The sequence below is a fragment of the Helianthus annuus genome, chromosome 13 (genome assembly GCF_002127325.2).
Source record: "Helianthus annuus cultivar XRQ/B chromosome 13, HanXRQr2.0-SUNRISE, whole genome shotgun sequence".
In the NCBI taxonomy this organism is placed as follows: Eukaryota; Viridiplantae; Streptophyta; class Magnoliopsida; order Asterales; family Asteraceae; genus Helianthus; species Helianthus annuus.
Window position 1 is genome coordinate 1,380,402 of NC_035445.2, and position 20,835 is coordinate 1,401,236.

The 20,835-nt window shown below is 35.1% G+C and overlaps 1 protein-coding gene and 2 non-coding genes across 3 annotated transcripts in view; all 3 read right to left on the reverse strand.

The window, feature by feature from the left end:
* LOC118485570 (vignain-like) overlaps positions 1-13,224 on the reverse strand; it is a 56,156-nt gene extending 42,932 nt beyond the window's left edge. Inside the window, exons 1-3 of the mRNA XM_035981799.1 lie at positions 13,158-13,224; positions 6,225-6,269; positions 5,758-5,940 (exon numbers count right to left, since the gene is read on the reverse strand). Coding sequence (XP_035837692.1) covers positions 5,758-5,940; positions 6,225-6,269; positions 13,158-13,224 — 295 coding nt within the window. The remainder of the gene's footprint in view (positions 1-5,757; positions 5,941-6,224; positions 6,270-13,157) is intronic.
* Positions 7,458-7,530, reverse strand: TRNAK-CUU. The gene has a single exon. It is a non-coding gene; the product is annotated as a tRNA-Lys (tRNA).
* TRNAK-CUU lies at positions 10,230-10,302 on the reverse strand. Its single transcript has one exon. It is a non-coding gene; the product is annotated as a tRNA-Lys (tRNA).
* Positions 13,225-20,835: the final 7,611 nt, after the last annotated feature.

Sequence of the window (20,835 nt, forward strand, 5' to 3'; positions counted from 1 at the left end):
AATTTGAAAATAAGAATGTGTACGTAGAAGAATGTCGTATGTAAGCATGTTTATGTTTAAGCATGTATGGGACCTACGTAAGCGAATCCCTCGGATTACGCTCGCGTATAGGTACGAATGTACGAATCATGAGTAAGGATGAAAGTATGAGCATAAGTTTAAGTATGAATACGCATGAATGTATGAGCATAAACATAAAACGTGTAAGTAGTATGTGTACAAGTAGAAGCGTAAAACGTATAAGTAGTATGTGTATGAGTACAAGCATAAAACGTATGAACATAGGTGTAGGTATGAAAAATAAATATTGCGTATATGGTGTACGTTGAGACATTGCGGAGAAAAAAAAGGTTAAGTATGTAGATACGAACGATATAAATGATGTTATCGCGAGATATCGTCTAAAATGTGTATGATGATGTGCATGTATAGTTGTTTAAACAAAACGTTGAGTTTGTCGAATCAAAATTAGATTGAGCTTGGTTTGAAAGGTAGAATATAGTTTGTATATGTAAAGGAACATAAAGTACTCATTGGTCATGCTTAACGTATTTTGTAATGATTGAAATGCTACTTTTGTTTAAAAAAAAAAAGAAGTTCACGTATGTTGAAAATTGTCGGTCCCCATGAAGTCTTCTAGCCCACGTGTTTTGAAATTTGGATGACGAGTTAAGCGTTGTAGAGAAGGTTTTTTTTTTTTTTTTTTTTTTTTTTTTTTTTTTTTTTTTTTTTAATAACGGGTTTGTTTCATTTGCACCAAAACATGAAATTTTGAACTTTGAAAGTTCTTGTGAAAACGTCGACCCTTAGAAAAGAAATTTAGTAAAAGAACTTAGTGATAGTTTAAAAATAATTTTAACAAAGGATTTATTGATGTTGGAAAGAGTATTTGGTAAAACGATCATATAACATCTATGAGGTCTTATAAGTAATTGAGAAAGGTTAGTTTGATTTCGATTAAGAGTGGAAGTCTCTAGTATGATGATATAATGTGAACGTGTTTCAGTTAATAAATCAGATGTGAAGTTCATGGGCAAGAGATTCATTAGACCGATTGAATTGATAGGTAGATTTCGTAAGGTTTGGAAATTCGTGTAGTAAAACGGTAAAGACATGATTAAGAATCTCGTGTATATGATTTGAGTGAAAATGGATGGTAGAATAAGAAGTACGTTTGATAAACAATGTATTTTGAAATCGGTATAAGTAGGTATTTTGAATAATGATAAATGATTTAGGTATAAAACATGATCGGGTTTGCATAATAAAATATTTTGAAAGAGAAGTTTTGGGTAACGGTCACCTAAGTAAGGGAATCACCCCTAACTCGTTGGTGAGGTCGTTTTAAGGGAAGAGGGGTGGAGTCAATCGTCAAGGTAAGGAAGTCACTCCAATCTCGATGATACCTCTCCACTAGTTGTTACAAGGAATATGAATTTAAATTATATGAAAATCATGCATATATAAATGTATCGAAAAGGTTCGATATGTTGTGCGTGTGAAAAAAGAAATCAAAGGTAAACTCGAGGTTGAAAGATTGCATCGTATAAAATGAACAATAGAAACACATGTTTGACCAAAGTTTGGAGTGTTCCAAACGGAACTTTGACTAACTAAAGTGGTCGAAAAGTCTTTTGAATTTGAGGAGCATGCTTTGGCCTAATAGGTAAAATACTCTCGCCGACAAGTCGGTTAACGGTATTTACCCTTCCGGTTACTACATGTCCCAAATCAATCGAAATTTCGAGACTTGGCGGGATTTATGAAAAAATCAAGGAGTGGAACTAGTCGACAAGGTGCGGGTTTCACCCCTATCTTGACGATTTCGTATCCTAAGTGTGGTTGGTACTCGTCGGGTCAAAATTTAAATTTCGACATGTTGACGAGGGTCCACTAGAATTTGAAATTTGAGATTTGCCATTTAGATGTGGATTTCACTCCTAGCTCAATGGCGATATCTCGTGTAAAAAAAGAATAGGTAGATTGAGAGTCGTTCACCAAATTGTGGGTTTCACGCCTATTTTGGTGAATTCGTCTCGAGTGTTTACGAATTTAGAATAGTCGAGTAAAATGCATGAGGGAAAGAGTATGTTAAAGGAATAAACAAACAAATTTAAACGCACAATGAAGCATATTAAGAATAGCACATAATGAATGGGACAATAAAACATGTATTAGCACATAATAAAGCAAATATAGCATGCCAAGTGTTAACACATAAGCGACATATATGCTTAAAAGATAAAAAAAAGGAATAAATAAGAACAAATAAGGTAGCATGCAAGTAGTTTCAAGCAAAACATAAGAATAAATCTCTAAAACTATAGACTAGGCTAAAGCATTCCTACTTTCCCTAATTCCCTATAGTTATGGCTCTGATACCAATCTGTCACACCCCAACCAATGGCGGAAACATCGGGATGAGACGAAGTGTGAAGATTGCAAGAGACTTCATAACGCTATTTGTGACAATATTTAATAAACTGGTTTCATTTCATAAGTAAATTGTCAACAATACAAGAAATACGAATAACAACAAGTTCAAAGGAAATACATAACAACATAATCAAAATTTATACAACATATTAAACCTAAACGTCTATATGTGTATCTAGGCATCAACTCTACTTCTTTTCATAGCATCATCATCCTCAACCTGTAACATGTTTAAAATAAAGTTCAATGCAAAAGCAAAGGCGAGTATACAAGTTTGGTACATACATAGCATAAGATAAAAGTGTGAACAATTCCTCATAGCAAGCATGCGATTCAAGATAAACATTAAATATGGCATGTGTCTAACATATCAAACCAAGAAAACGCAACTTGCTCATGACATAACCAAAGTTTCAGTAGAGGCGGGTCGTTAATCCTATAGCGCTACATATGTCAAGGTTTGGCTCGTACGAAGTTAATGATAAGTTCCACACATAAGAATCACCCAAATTTAAAGTATCAAGTCATCACATATACAAGCATGTTATAGGAATGTTCATGTGTTTAGACAAAAGTTCATGTGTAAGTTTCAATAGGTAAACATGTTACACCCCAAAAGTGGTAAAAGTAAAAAGGGGAAAAGTACGAGTATACTCACAAAGTTTGCATATGTTTTCCGATTATCCAATTGTTGACGAGTAGAGATTTAGAGTCCGAATGTATAAGGGTTAAAGTTCAAGTATGTTTAGAGTCGAGATTCGGTGTTTAAAACAACATAAAAATAAGATATGAGAATAACATGGAAAATAATCATTTAGTACATATGATGCTTGTTCTTGACACTAGGAAACTCGAAGGAGTTTAGATGTTTTCATGGAACAAGGTTCCATTAGAATCGTGACAAGTTATCATAGTCTAGGATGATGTAATCTAGTACCCCGACATATGAACACTAGTTCATCATCAAAGATTCGATTATTCGAATAATATATTTAGGTTATATAATATATGTCCAATAGTTCAAGCATGAGGTAGAAGATTAAAATCTTCATTTTGGTACCTCCAAATGTCATAGAAGTCATGTAGGAGGTAGGAAGATCAAGTCTTCCATTTAGGCACCTCTATGTGTTCACCACTACACTTGATGTAAAAAAAACAACCAAGGAGGGTCATGAACATACAATAAAGAATAAGAAATATACACACTAACTAAGAGAATTCATCAAATCATGTGAGGATTGTATGTTTGGACAACCCAAGTTGTTCCATAATCACTCATGTATCAAAGACAAAGTTTGACATGACTTGTGGGTTAAAAACCCTAAACAAAACACCAAGTTTATGAGGTTTAATCCTCTGATTTTAAATGTCTCAACCTTGTTTTTAAGCTTAACGAACCATGGGATAAGTTGTAAGCATTAGGACATAGGTATGAGATGTGTTGGACACAAGTTGCATAGGTTTAAACAAGTTTTTGATGAACATAAAAACAAACAGAAAGTTTATGGACTATTTCGGGGCATTTCCAGGTCTGATTTCTCCAAGGAGAAGTCTAGGAATCGAACCCCATGATTATACAAGCAAGTAGGAAAAAGAATCGAGTGAATCGGATAAGAATTGAGTGAGTTATGCTCATTTTCGTGAAGGGGTGTCAATCTACTCGAACCCTTGCTTTCAGCTACGGTTTGGTGGATGTTTTGTGAGTTTTTAGGGTTGCAAAAGTGGTAGGGAGGCTGGTTATAAGTGGTATTTATAGGGGGAAGGATTAGGGTTTCAATGGGTTGGGCTTTGGAAGTGTTTAGAAGGGGTTACACCTTGAAACTAGTCCACAAAACCCAACTATATGGGCTGAATTTTGCTGAATTGGGGCTGCCATATTTCTTTATTTTTTTATTTTTTTAAAACATTATAATGAGTAATTTTGTTAGTTAAGTTGTGTAATAATGTACAACAATGTTTCCCCTAACTTGTAACAAGGTGAAATATGAAATAAAAATGATTTAACTAGGTAAAAAGTGTAATGTACAAGTTTTATTTACGAAGCAAGTTCCGTATTTTACAACGATTACAATGAAAGAATGGTTATAAGAACACAAGATTTCCAAAGATAGAATTTCACGTAAGGTTTCTAAATGTAGGAAGTTTGAAAACGCAGGGCGTTACAGTCTCCCCTCCTTTAGGAAATTTCGTCCCGAAATTTATTCAAGAGGAAGGCTTGAAAGAGTTTTTGGCATAAAGGTGATCATTAAGAATTGAAACTTGGGAAGTTTGAAAGTTTTGAAAAGTACCAAATTTTGGAGAACATCAAGGTAGATTTGCAAGGGGAAGTTTTTAAGGATAGTATAAAAAAATCATACTTTCGTAAAACCTGTTTATTGAGAGGAACGAAAAGGTTTGTTACTTTAAATAAAGCAATAGAGAGATACTAAGTATAGTTACACAAGAATCAAGAATAGGGAGGCTATTTTATAGGTAATGAGGTAAGTTAGGACTCAAATGTTTAAACAAGCTGGATTGCGAACGAGTTTTGTATAAAATAATACGAGTATAGAATGAAAGAATGGCTCTTAAAGAGTACAAGTATGTGAATAGCATAAGTGTTGGATAGATAAACGTAGTGTGTTAAGGATGAAGTCTCGTCATGAATAATCGGATATAATGCGTTTGTGAGTTGCGTGAAGTTGTATTAGGTCCAAAAGGTCTGCAACACACTGAATTTCTCATGGCACGTTTTACGAAAGTTTGGTAACATGGTGAAAACACTTATATATAGGAAGTACCAGCGGCGTATCCACCATGTTTTAACCACATTACGTCCGTTTCGTTACTCGGGGTCATGTTACGTTCCGTGTCTTACCATACACAGTAGTACACTCTATGGTTCTCATACGCCTATCACTATAATCCCGTGTGCACCCGCGATTATACTGATCGTCGCACGATCCACATAGCTTGTACTAGTTATGTATGAATCAAGGTATACATGAATTTGAAAATAAGAATGTGTACGTAGAAGAATGTCGTATGTAAGACTTCACCACAAGAGCTATATGAGTACAAAACTTGAAGCTTCAAGCCTTCAACCAAACTTAAATACCCCATCATACGGATTTCGACATCAAATAAGATACTAAAAGATGGTCAGTCGACTCAACCTCAGGGGCGGACCTACCCTTTGGTCAGGGTGGGCTGCCGCACCCCTTGAAAAAGAAATTTTAGTGTATATTTTAGGAAAAAAATCTTACCGCACCCCTTGAAAATATGGTTGAACACCTTATCCGCATCCCCAACAAATAATTTCTGGGTCCGCCACTTTTCAACCTGGATGCCGCACCCGGAGAATAAAGAATTCTACAGAATTATTCCATGCCGGCAAAGCTCCACCTTTGACGGGATCATATTTATCGACACCCTCCAACAAAAATGGTTCAGCTTTGGTGGGGCCCACCGATTCCAGAACGACCAAATGACATCCTACTCTGTTAGGGAGGCCTTCTTTAGGATCTGATCACAAATAAACAAAACCAAAAAAACCTTACTCCACCTACAATTTCCACTTCCAAACATCTTTTGAAGCTGAATGGATTTAGTGATCTGACGCAAGAAAAAAATATTGTGAAATCGTTGTATTACCATTTAACAAGATTGTTTTTATAACAACAAATTAAAAAAAAAAAACAATTTTACGACCATAAGAATTTACTACATGTTTATTCTGAGTATTTAGCAAAATATAAAAATAAATTGTATGGTCCACTGGTTAAGTTGGCAATGTGGGGCTAACCAACTTGGTAGAGACACATTCTTTTTAGAGGGGACATCCGGGTTCAAACCTGGGCAAAAAATTAAAAAAAAAAAATTGGATATTACATCATATACAATTTAAAATAAATGTGTAATCTTTTTCGGAATAGTCTGGAGGGGGGAAGCCTATTATTCTATCAAAATTGACTGAACCACACATATCCAGAATCGAGTCAACTAAGTACATAACGGTATGGTAATCCGTATTAGATTTTAAAGAAATTTGGTTTTGGATTTACCAATGATTAGTAACATGATACATGAGGATATGAGACCAAATGGAATATTTGGTGTAGTTTGTAACCAATTCATGTCAAGTATTAAATAGCTTATCGCACGGTGTTTGGTGATTAATGCTTCTATGAGACGTGCGTATAGAGAAGAAATGTATATTTCCTCAATCGTCTTAAATGATTTTACTTGTTCATACTTCATAGTATTATTCACGACATTATAATCTGAATGTTTGTGGGCTACCCTTTATACACGTGGGCTATATTGATCCACCTAACATGTTGAAATGGTCACTTGTCATGTGATCTTAGTAAATTTATGTAATTAAACTTCTATTGGAAAAATAAAATCTTTGTGATATCCATCTACTTTTTTTTATATATTTATTGAACCATCACTTTATCCCAATACCCATTTCAACTTGGCATTCATCGTCACAATCACAACAATATTTATATTTTGACAATACCTTTCAGTATTAGTTTTGTAATTCTTTACTATAGTTTTGTGGTTTCAATAATCGAATTAGTGAGAGTCTTCTATCATCTTAATAAATATAATATAATGATGTGTAGAGATATAACAAAAGTACTCTTAAATCAATTCGTGGTTTCAAGAATCAAATCGGTGAGAATCTTCTGTCATCTTAATACATATAATGTTGTGTAGAGATATAACAAAAGTACTCTTAAATCAATTCGTGGTTTCAAGAATCCAATCGGTGAGAGTCTTCTATCATCTTAATACATATAATGTTGTGTAGAGATATAACACAACTACTCTTAAATCAATAAGCATAAATGCTTGTAACTATAGTAAATTATTTAGTTACTCCAACAATATATATTCTCGATGACAAGAAGACTAAACATATAAAATATAAATTATATGATTAAACTGTGTATTTTATTTTTAGAAATATTCGCATGTTTAATTACTTTATAAAATTGAAACAAACAGATTTGAAAAAAAACCGAATTAATCGCCCACCGTGGGGCTCGAACCCACGACCACAAGGTTAAGAGCCTTGCGCTCTACCAACTGAGCTAGACGGGCTTGTTGTTTTAAATCTATATCAGTTGACCTATCATTTCTTATATTGTTAGGTTTAGTTGGTATAGAAATTCTCCATTTAATTCTCATTTTAAAATTGTTTTAAGAGTAGTTAGGTCTTTGAAAAGAACTCAACAAAAGTATTTTGTTTTGTAAAGAAAGTTCTTTGTTTTTAAAAGGCTATTTTAGATTTAGATTCTGGTAGGTATTTATCCGGTAGAAGTCCCTAAGCGGACATCAAGATGATAAAGTGTTATGTTTTTCAACCAAATGGTTATAACCTTATGGGTTCAAATTCTATGGAGTGCATGTAAACTGATTGTAGAAATAAAGTAGATATAGAGTAGAAGGTGTTGTGTACTCAAATTAACACAACGAAGAGATAATCAATTGTGAAGTAACTACGGTGATTCGATTCTTTCAATTGAAATATTACAATGAGAAATTAAAACAATAACAAAGAACGAGATGGGAAACAAATTTCAGAAGAGAGATGAGAAGACCAGGACCAACTTCTAACAATATTCATTCATGCCCTACATTCCCGTAACCATCTTGCTTATATCTTGAATGATCCCTATCGATCAAACACTAGACACTAACTGGGCCATTCAACTTGTTGGGCTTTTTGAATTGGGCTGCTGAGATGGGCTCATAAGATTCATAACAGAAGGTGTGTGTTTGGAGGGTGGTAACTTGTTTTTGTAATTTCTTTTAGTAGTGCATTAATATATTGGAAAACTAAGAATATTTTTTTAACAACAAACTTCATTATGAAATATGGTTTCGGACTAGCAAGAAGCTGAAAAACTCGGCAACATTACATCCCTATATTAAAAATCCTTCCATCTCTCCCAATCTAACCCAAATTTAGATCTAGTTTTAATCCACAAAAATGAGTTTTCTTTTATAACGCCGACCATATGAGAGAATGTAGCATAATGATTGTTGAACTCCTTTTCATAGTTGGCATAAGAACTTTTATTGTCTCTTGATCTTCTACAGAAGAAGAACATATGAAAATGTAATCTATTTCTTGTGAAAATAATCTGGATATTTAGTATTTTAAAGGGAACTTAAAATCAGTTGTATTCTTCTAGTGGATGTTGTATGTGATAAATGATCACCAACTTCACAAGGCTATTATTTCTATTGCTGTAATACCGGTTTTTCATTGCAGAACCAACTTTTTTTTTTATTGATTTATAATTTTATAATTTTATAAGATATGCTAATTGAGTAATAGTTCTAGTATTATTAAAACTGTTGTATCTGAAATTTTTATTATGATTAGATAAACTGAATCTTATAGGGAAATTACCTCGAAATAGAAGGCATACGACGAACAAGTTGCAACGTGAACCCTTTTTAGGTATAACACTTAACACATAAATCAATCTATTTTTGTTACTTAATAGCATTCTTAAAGTTTGTGGCTCTTTTTGGTTCCTATGTATTTTGTAAGAGAAAAGGGTTTAAGTATTTGTTTGTATCAGTTTGATGATGATATAAAAGTTTTCTTTCTTGTTCTTTGTAGACTTTGTTGATACACATATTTTGACAGATCCTTTGTTAACTGTTCACATTGGTAGTAATGTTTTTATTTTTAGTCATTGTGTTAAACAAGCCCAAAAAATTTGTCCAGTAACGAACATTTGTCATGTCTATTGTATTACTTGTCCTTTTATAAAGTATAAACACTCACTAATTCCGATTTCCAATTTGTAAATCTATTCTTTAGATAACAGTCTCTATCTTAAAATTGTAAGTGAAACAAAAAAAAAAAGAAAAAAAAAAAGAAAAAGGGGACATGAATAAGAAGCAATACATCCGGTAGAAGTTTTCTTAATCTACATAAATATCAGGTAAATATAAGGTGTGCTAAACGTACTTCTTTTACACTATTTTTTTACTTGTTGTACGTCTAGCCCACCCATCAATATATAACACTGCGGAAGCATAATGTTTCTTTAATCGATTACAACATATTTTTTCCAGTCAAGGCACATCAAAACTCTCATAGCGACATGGGTTTGGAGTGACTTATTACATTGTGTTTAATGATTATGGCTTCTTTCGGTTGGGGTATAGAGAAGTGTGCTTCGCTCTGTCACATGAGAGGCTTCTGATAGCTTGCGGCATCGTCGTTGGTAGTTGAGACATTGTTGAAATAGATAACGTTGCATGATTATAAATACCAAGAACTTTTTTATTCACGGGAGTTACATTGATCGGTCACACATGCCGAAATCGTGAAATTTCATAATTCATAAGAGATTTTACCCTAGAAGTAAAAAAGAAAACCTACCTATACAATGTTTTTTTATCCAAACCACAACTGACAATCAATGTCATACCCACGAATGAGGAATCAATAGGTCACAAAGGAAAAATTTGGGTATTTAAGGTCACAACTTGAAAGTATAGCATTTATTTAGTATTATGATATACATAAGTAGATAACTAAAAACTTTAAAAATAACTTTAGCAAGACCAAACCCCAATAAATAAATGTAACATATGGTAATGTTTTCAATTACTTAACCGTATACAAATATTATATTTTAGATGAGAAGGAATAAATAGCCGAATTAATATAATAACAAGTTCACACGAGCAGAACAATAAAAAAAATATTTTATAAAATAAAACAGAAGAAGTTAGCCGTTACTAATTAAAAAAAAAGTTGAACAACATAGACACGCCCACCGTGGGGCTCGAACCCACGACCACAAGGTTAAGAGCCTTGCGCTCTACCAACTGAGCTAGACGGGCTTCTTGGATGTTTGACACACTTTTAAAACTATTGTCCCTCTTATAACATATTTGTTACAACAGCTTCTGAGACTATTGGATGTAACAAAACGTTGATACCACTTCATATGACAAGTACTCCTGGATCATGTATAATAGAGAGTTTATGACGTCTATATTAACACGCTATGGACATGAGAGTTGTGTTGATGAAGCCGAATGATTGATCTACTAATCGTGTGTAGCTATTTGTAACTGACGCAGAAACGATATCCAGGTGTCAACGACATTGAATAGTGGACCAACATTTGGCTGGACATTATTTCCTCCACTGCTTCATCCATGTTTCCCAGGTTCCTACAATCTTTTGTCAAGTGTCGTCTTGAAAGAATATCAGTTTTAACTCGAACTCGTTTTTGACAGGCTGTACAACCTGTCCAACCAACATGTTTTCAACTAAATATAACCTTCCAAATTTTGTTTACTAAAAACATATATTATCTGTGTATATTGTTATCTTGATTAATATAACCTTGTTTGAATATAACTTCGTTTTCGATTATTTTTATGCGGGATGTTGAGAAAAACATACACGTGTAATATATTTAAAAAAAAAAGTCTTCACTCTTTCATAAAATTAATAGTATGATAGTATCGTGTAATAGAATGTTCTAGATTGGTAGGTTATTTGTTTGAAGGCAAATATATTAAGATATAAACAACCCAAATACCAGCTGGAATTTGGGAAGGGAAACAATAATGTGAAGACAAGAAGAGAAAAATCAAATTCATAATATATGATTAGATTCATAGATTGTTCTAGATTGTTAGGTGTCGCGTATTATGGACTCCATCTCTCAACTTGACTGTTAAGTTTCGGTAAGCATATGCGGCATTTATGTTTTCTAATTATGATTACCACAACGAGAAATGTTAATATATAATTTAACGGTAAATTTATATACCTTTACGGTTTCACCTACTTTTTTTTTTCAAATTAAAATTTTGTTTCATTACAATCACCAAGACAAATTACATAAGGATAGCAGGTAAACAAGCAACATACTGCGCCACCATCCCCTTCTGAATAGAAAATCCTAATCTACTAAATTCAAAGACTCGCCCATGAGGGGTCGAAAACTTGTTGTGGACCACATGTTGAACTCTAGCCAAGAACCGAATATAGGCTGAATATAGGTTGCGTAATTTTGAATATAGGCTGAGTTTTTTACGTATACAACTGTGAGTCTGTGAGTGATTTACATGGGTAAGTTGCGTGATTAATTCTGCATTTCATAGGCTCTGCACAGAAAAAATATTTGTACAGGAACCATCCTCTCTAAATATATGTGTATGCGCTTGGATGTTGGAGTTTATTATATAACTATCGAGTATCCTTAAGAACTAGTTTAATACCCGTCCGGTGGACGGGTTACGTTGAACAACGTAACAAACAAAGCTAATCTATATTAAGTGTACACAATTTTAAACAACATTAAAAACAAAAGTACCATTCTTTAATTTATAAAAGGAAAACGAATGTCAACAGGTTACAACCACAAAACGATAGAAAATGAAACTAATAGGGTAGTAAAACGTGACATGGTGTCAGTTTAATGCAAAAAACGGTAGGCAAAACATATGCATGGTAACGTACAACATGGGCGGAAAGTGTAGTAACTTTCAAACATGGTTTACTGCCTCAATTTTTTAGGCTTTTGGATCGTCCTCTTTCACCTCAAAGGGGACCTCTTTTCGACCTGCTGACTTGATGCCTCGTGCCCATCTATATACTTGTCCGGTGAACAGGTATATTAATGGTATTTTAATGACATAATGACTTAACAATACGTAGCACATGATACAAATAATAAATTAACAATACCCTGCAAAAGGACAAAACAATGTTATCAATTGACCTCCATACACATAAAATTCATGTCACAAAAAATGAGATTATCATATACTATAAAGAAGACTGAAGACCATTTTGAGTTAAGAGTATATTATAATAAAAAATAGTGTGACCCCACTCATTTGACATATATGTATTTCAACTCCGTAAAATGTCATTATACTAAAATTAAGTGCATGTAGGTTTGATTGAAGAAAAGTTTAAAAAAGATCCAAATAATCATGTGCATACCGAACCTGTGCCGATACCAACGTTATCTTATAAAGACTTACAGAAAAGCAAATATTCGCAAATTAATGTGGTAAAAGTCAATTAAAGGACCCAATATGTTATTGTAAAATGCTAATTAGCCATCACAATGAGAAGAAGGAATCATGCTTATATTTGTATTAAATGCAGAATTATAACATAAGAAGAAAAAACTATGCATAATTTGTATTAAAAACAGAACTTTTCTTACAAGGATATGAGTGAAAGATAACACGGCAAGTCAATGGCTTGTCCTCATCTTGCAGGCATAGCAGCACTGATCAAAAGCGTCCACCCGGAATGGTCTCCTGCTGCTATTAAGTCTGCTATAATGACCACGGCAAGTCAAGTGGGCCGAAATGGACATGCCATCATAGACGAAAGAGAACTCCCTGCAGACGTGTTTGCCATTAGATAAAGATTAAGATCTTTAACAAGAAAAAAACATGAAAAACAACAAAAACCATTTAATTAAACAACTTTTTAATCACAAATAAAGATTGCCAGCAAGATTTGTAACGACATTTGATAATGCCAAAGCGGATGAAGCACCTTTGCCATCCGCAAACATATCTTATTCCAAAAAAAAATCTTATCCTAAAAGAAGCTTAGCAAACTTTTCCTTCATTTATTCCATCTCTACACAAACAAAAAAAAATATATTTTCTCCAAACGTGTCTGTATCAAAACATGAAAATGATCAAAAACTTACCATAACGCTTCGCCTTAGCCCGGGTAACGTGTTCATCGTCACTTACAATAGGTTCTTGTTTATCCATCGTTGTCGGGTTTGTTTCCAATTTGCAAGTTTTGAGGACTCCCCTTTACAACTGATGTGAACATACTTTCCTCATTGCAACCTTCAAGTCTTTCTTGAGCTTGCCAACCAATTCTATTCCTTTCACCAAACAACAATAACTATTAACACTTCATCACCATCCCTGAAATCAACTAATAAATATACACATTCAGCCACTATAACAAACAAATAAAGAATATACATGCTAAGGAATATTAGTGATATGACACTTTCATAAAGACACCAATATGAACCTTATACATGAACACAAACAAAAAGAACAATAACACCACATACATAAACAATAACAAAAAGAGATATAACATAATAGATTCAGGGATACTCCTCACACATCTGACAACAATAACTTTACAAAATTTTAGCATTAATCTTACCCATTATTTCATGGTACTCCATCACTTAGCTTGACAAATAAACTGTTACTTTATCCGGTTGTACTAATCTAAGAGCAACTAATAAACAATGAACATCAATTAATATGGTAAACACCAAAAATCATAGTTTAGAATGCGCATATTGGGTTAGAGGTGGCAAATTTGACCCGTCTATATATGAACGGGTCAATTCAGGGTATTTTTGTCTCTAAAGGGTTGTAAAAGAAAAGAATATTTCTACAGCTCTACATCACATAGAAGCACACCTCACATAGAAGCACATCTCCCTACTATGACCAACCTCCTTTCTTGAAATCAAAATTCAAATAAGTGAACCATCTATCTTCTTAGGGGGTGTTTGGTGTTGCGTTTTCAAAATAGATTATGCGTTTTCAAAATAGATTTTGCGTTTTCAAAACTGCGTTTTGAAAAAGCATGTAGATACATGCTTCTCCAAAACTGCGTTTTGGAGGCAGATAATCACTTTTTCATCCAAACACTTTTTTAGATTATTTATGTTTTACAAACGCAATAATCAAATAATCACTTCAAAACATAATTCCAAACACCCTCTTAATATGTAGTTATATATCCGAATCAAGAATTAGCAAACAATGCCAATATTTAAATGAAAATTATGGGTGTTGAGAAATAGAAGAAAATAACTACAACAACATGTTATGTTTTTCTTTCATTGTAAATCTTTGCTTTTACCTTCTTCTGAATTGCCGTATACTTTATCAAGTGAGAGGCAGCTATCAGTAACATAGAATCAATTTTCTCCACTGTTGGCCTATCCTCAACAACATCTTTATGAGGACACAACAGCCCGGTCTCGAGAAATCTTGTCATAGAACCTGAAATGACATCAAGTATTAGATCAATTATATATGAAAGTGTTTCTTCCAAGGCAACATACAAATTTTTGTGCTTTATAATTTGAAGAACAAAAAAAAGGTTTTAACCCCTATGAAATCACTTTATTTAAATCAATTATCCCTGAGTTAATGACAACCTCATCAAACATTGTTGCAAATAAAAAAGAATCACCTAGGCATATGATCGAACACCTGGCATGTAAAACCCAAGCAGGATCAATCAATGATATCAATAATATCTTGTGAAAGCGCGGAATTCAGTCACAAGACGATTCAAGATTAAACAATAACAATCAATGATAGTTGAGAATAATCGAAATCACAAACCAAAAGATTCTTGCATTCAACGATGAACGTAGACTGATACAAGAACTATCACAGGGACTCGCAACCGGCTACACGACCAACAACCTCAACTCTAAGGTTGAGGTTTGTATATATACTAAACACTAGGACCGAAATCTAGTCCCTAAACACTAATGGGTTGCGAGTTAACCCTAACACCCCTAATCGGCCCATTACAAACATTAAGAAATAAAACAAAAACAACCCTTTTAACCCCTGTACTATATTCACCTGCATGAATAAACCTTCAGGTTCCAACAATCTCCCCCTAGGTTTATGCATGCAGGTTCTTGATTCTTCAAGTGTTGCTACCACCTCCCAAACGATCTTGAAAACCACCAAATCCAACTTTGCGAATGTGAATAGCGGACGCAACAGCGGCAGTCCAACCCTTCGCGATATCTTCATACTTTTCAGTTGCTCGAATCTGATTTTGAGCTAAAACCTCCAAATCTTCAAGAGCAATGTTTAACACATCCACTTGATCGACTAAACGGAAACTGACATCACCATCACAGACGAACACTGCCTGACCAAGACGCTCATCATAAGCCCAAAAATGCAGAGACTTCAGAGCACCTTGTGGAATCTTCTTGACCAACGGTATCACCTTCTCTTTGTCTGTTACCGGCCAGTGAACCACTTTCATTCGCTTTTTGGTAAATGAATCCCGGACACCCTTAAGAGGTTTAACAATTGAGTCAGCAGTGCGCATTGATGGAAAGTTATTTTGAACTTCCCTCTTCAATCTTTCGAAAAATATGTGTCCAGGACCTCCAGGGTTATCATCAACATAAGGAGCATTAGATAATTCTGTCAGATCAACCTTTGTAAACGATTGAAACTGGCCAGGATGTTTGTACCACTCCACCGGACCAACTTTTCTCTTGATCCACCACCTATGTCTGTCATGGTCATAACCCCAGCTTACCACTCCCGATCGATTGCCAACTTTATCATACAAAGTCTCACCAACATCCATCATATGATGAGAAGCCTGAGCATCAACATCATCTGGATTCAGATTCTTGTTTTTCAAAATCACCAACTCTCTTTTTCTTTTAATTCTTTCTGCCTTTGCTTTCTCTGCTTCTGGATCAGTAACTCTTTCAAAGTATTTCTCCATCGCAGCATTCTTTTCAGCATTATCCTTTTCAAAGGCCTTCTTTCGGTTCTCAACATCTGTTGGATCAGAAAACTCCTGTCCAAACTTTTTCTCAAGCTTACCACGTAAATCATAGACCATGGAGAATAACAGACTCACATCTCCTTGCAATTGCTCAATCTGTTGATCCTTCTTTACTATGACATCTTCAAGTTGGATGATCTTTGCTTCTTTGTGAATCGAATCTTGTTCAACAACAACCAATCTTCTCTTCATCTCTCTCATACTAATAAATTCATCTTCATCACTAGAATCATCATCAAACGGCATTCTCAACGGTTCCTCAGGCCTTTTACCACTAGAACTGCTCGGCACATCATGAGCAACATTGGAGGGGCCGGCAGAATCAGAAACACCCAGCAATACATCACCAGCAGGCTCTGAAGCAACACTTGCAGCTTGAACTTCAACAGTAACATCGGTGGTTTCCATATCAAAAATATCTGTGGAGGGGTTGGTAGCATCAGCAACACTCTTCTCAAAATCAAAATCATACAGACCCTCATCATCTTCATCAGTGTTCAAGGATTGATCTTTGTTCTTCTCAACATACATACCGAGTCGAGGATCCCTCCTTTTCCGCTTAACTGGAAGGGAATCAGGATCCTTTGGGCGTTCACTTGACTCTTCATTTGGAACTGAAAGATCAGAAGGAGGCTTTCCCATCGTTTCAGTCACTGTCTTTAATAACTGAGCCAAAGCTTCAGTAGAAATCACAGGTGGGGCAGTTGAAACAGCATCAGAAACTCCAGCTTCAGGTGGAAGCTCCATATCCACATGAGAATCAAATGAAATCTCAACACCTTCCTCATCAGAATCAATATTCACTAACTCATTTTCAGATTCTCTTTCAACATCTCTTTGAACATCATGCTCTTCAGCAACGATAGCAACAGCAGGCCCAACATTTACTTGAATTGGTTGATCTATGACTGGTTCAGCAGCAACATCTTCAGTTTCAGCGAACTGACCAAACTTCTCTAAGGGAATTTTTCCTTCAAACTTCCTTTCCGTACTCTTCTTTGGAGTAAGCGCACCAAAACATGCGGGACCCATTGGTTTTAACTCCAATGTGTTTCCAGTTTTCACCAACTGCGGATAACTTGCATTGAGGATCATCTGTATAAACCTTGGATACATAAGAAACTTATCCTTCCTGACTCCCAGAACATTTCTTTTCATTGCTTCCAAAACATACTTCGAGTAGTTGAATGGCTCATTTGTTATTACACATACCAAAGCAGCAGTCTGTGTACTATTCAACTGATCAGTACCTCCCCGATTCTCAGATATGCACAAAAGAAACATGTGCACTAACAGCCTCCAGTACGGATGTACAAACTTCTTGATCAGAGGGGGATATTTGCCTTCATAACTGAGTCTGGGTAGAATAGCCTCAACTGTACCAGCTGGAACCTCAATTGAATCAGAGTCTTGATCATTAAACTGCAACACCTCACGAATCATCTGTTCTGTTAGAGTAATCGTGATTTTCTGAATTTTAGACACAATAGCTCCCTTTCCTTCAACCACCTCGATCTTCGCATTCTTCCAGAAATCTTGAATAAGGCCTTCGTAAATGACTGGATTGTCTCGTAATGCGTGAACAATACGGCAGCTGTTTAGACCTTTCATGAGCGAAGAGTATAATCTCCGATGTTTCTCTGGAGGAGGTGCCAAATATCCTGCCTGATTATGAGTTGCTATAAATTTCAAATCCATTATCTGCATAAACCGAAAGTGTGTCACAAAAATACACAATTATCAAAAATCAACTCGAAACAGGATGTTTTTGACTCGAGATCACGAGTCGCAATCAGAAGTTTTGAGTCGCAACCAATGTCACAGTTGAGACCATGAGTCGAGACCATGAGTCGAGACAACAGATCTCGAGTAGTTACGATAAGGTTGCGACTCGCAACCAACAGTCTCGAGTCCTTATCCACGAACACTTTGACTTTCAAACACTTAGGATCAAATCTCATAACACCATTAAAAAGATTTGAAGACCAAATTATGTTAATTTTTAGGGTTCTTCAATTTCTTCAAATCTTCAACTGATCATTATCAGACCTGCAAAACTTCAAACAGATCATCAAATACCTTCAAAACTATGAGTCGAGACCGGAAAGTTATGAGTCGAGACCAGAAAGACTATGAGTCGAGACCGGAGAGCAGAGGGTTTTCGCCGGAATTCTTGAGAGAAAAACCTTGAAGATTTCGAGTGAGTTATGAGGTCTCGACTCGAGACCTTTCTTTTATACATCAGCCCATCAAATGGGCTTGGGCCAAACATTGGGCTTGTTGGACCGAGATAGTTTCAATGGATTTTCTTTAACATTTTTTAAATCAGATTTAATCAAGTTAAAAAGCATTCATCAACACATTTAATTTATAATCCATTCAAACTTTCTGAGCATGATTTGTTGAAAAACCTAAAACCAAAAATAAATAATTAAATATACATTATTTATAAACAAAGTAGGAAAACAACAAAGATTACTCAGGGATCAAATCACGGGGTTTCGGGCCTGACAACATTTATCAACACTGATCTATTCCCGAATGATCTAGGCGATTGAAGGTATATTTTTCCACCTAAACTCAACTTCCCTGACCTATTCCATACAACTGTCTGTAACATATTTTATCATGTTTTGATTACTTAACAATGAGCACTCAAACAAATACTAATCAAATCCCGGAAATATAAGCAGCACATTCTATCATGTATGTAGCATCCCTACCACATATTTCACAAGTCCAATCCAGATCTCTGAAAGCTTAACTGGGAATAGATTGAGAAGAGAACAGAATAGATCTTTTGCAGAGATGGTATAATATACAGATCAAATGAGTTTTTCTCAATTTGATATAGGTTTAATTTGGGTTTCTTTTGGGCACTTGAGGGCCTCTTTCGGGTGTATAAATGATCTACAGAGCGACAACGTACAGCTAGGTCAGCATGTATCTGGATGCAGCAGAAGCTGACGTTGCCTAGCACCTCCAGGTCAGCATGTATCTGGATGCAGCAGAGGAGGTACACGACTTTTTCAGAGAAGATTTCAGAGTCAGATCAGAATTGTGTGTATCGGGACAACATACAGACATTCAAATAGATATGCACTAATTCCAAGTGATTTTCTTTCCTGAGGTCATAGACTACTTTAGTTTTAAACAGAAACAGCTAATGTTTTTAGTCTAAAGAAGAGAGCCTACCAACACATCACTACTAGAGTCAAACAGTTTCGATACTGGTCTTACATGTGTCAGCCCTTGACCATAATGTGAAAGTTCATTTCATTTCCCAGTCATTGCAACGCTTGCTTTCCCCCTTCTACCCCTTTTTTTTATTTTTAATTTTTTAATGTTTTTGTATTTTCGATTTTTTTTTCTCCCCCTAAATTTGTGCATAAATAAAAAAACTACCTACGAATAGAAAAACTTTATGAACAAATTTACTTACGAAACAAAAACATGCTCAGTCAGTAAAACGGATCATTTTCAGAAAATCCACAAGCACTCTGAATTTCGAGCTGCTGACAGGCTTGGTGAACAAATCGGCCGCATTTGCATCTGTGTCAATTTGTTCAAGAGTGATAAGGCCTCTGTCAAAGCAGTCTCGGATAAAATGGACTTTAATATCAATGTGCTTGGTTTTGGAGTGAAAGACAGGATTCCGAACAATTTGAATTGCAGCATCATTATCGCAGTAAATAGTAGTGTTAAGATAAGTCAAACCATAATCCTGCAATTGATGTTGCATCCACACCACTTGAGAACAAGAAGCAGAAGCAGCAACATACTCAGCTTCAGCTGTGGATATCGCCACTGTTTGTTGTTTCTTGCATTGCCAAGAAATGAGCCGATCACCCAAGAATTGGCATCCCGCAGATGTAGATTTCCTGTCACTATCAGTACCTCCAAAATTGCTGTCAGAGAAAGCAAACAAGTCAAAATTGGAATCCCTCGGATACCACAGGCCAAACCGAGGTCGGCCTTTAAGATACCGAAAGATCCTTTTAACAGCAGTAAAATGAGAAGTTTTAGGATTAGCCTGATAGCGTGCACAGTTGCAGACAACAAACATGATATCCGGACGGCTGGCTGTGAGATACATCAATGACCCGATCATAGACCTGTATTGACGTTGATTTACAGACTCTCCTTCTTCATCTTCAGTCAATAGTGGCCTCTTGATCGGAGTGTCGCGCTCCGATCAAAGATAATATTTATATACCCTAATTACCCTTAACAAATAGCTAGTGGTAGCAAGGGGTCGAACCACGAAGAGTATGTGGTTTGCGAATGGACCTTGAATGAACTGTAGAAAATGTCACTTTTATGAAGCTTGCCAAGATATGTTTTTATGTATTTTTGATTAAATTGAAAATGTGAATTATGAAAACTAAAAACAAACAATTGCAATGATGTAAATAAAGGTTTTGACAAAATAGAGTAAACAAGGTTCACACCCGGTTCGGTTATTGCAATCCTAGGGTTCCTACACGTTTTAGATTTAATTCACTTGAATATGTTATTAACGGATTTCTATCATCAAAGCTTAGGTGCCAATTGTTATCAACGCATACACGGACTACAATGCACTTCGTTACTTCGGACAAATAAAACCTTTTGAATGACAAGGCATAATTGCACAAACTTATTTCGCAAAGTCAAATTTCATAACTCACTCGACAATTCACAAATATAGTTCAAATGCAAGACAATTATCAATCAATTCAAATACAATTCAAGTTGTCACAAAATCAAACTAAAACATTGTTCAAACCCTAGACTTACAATAA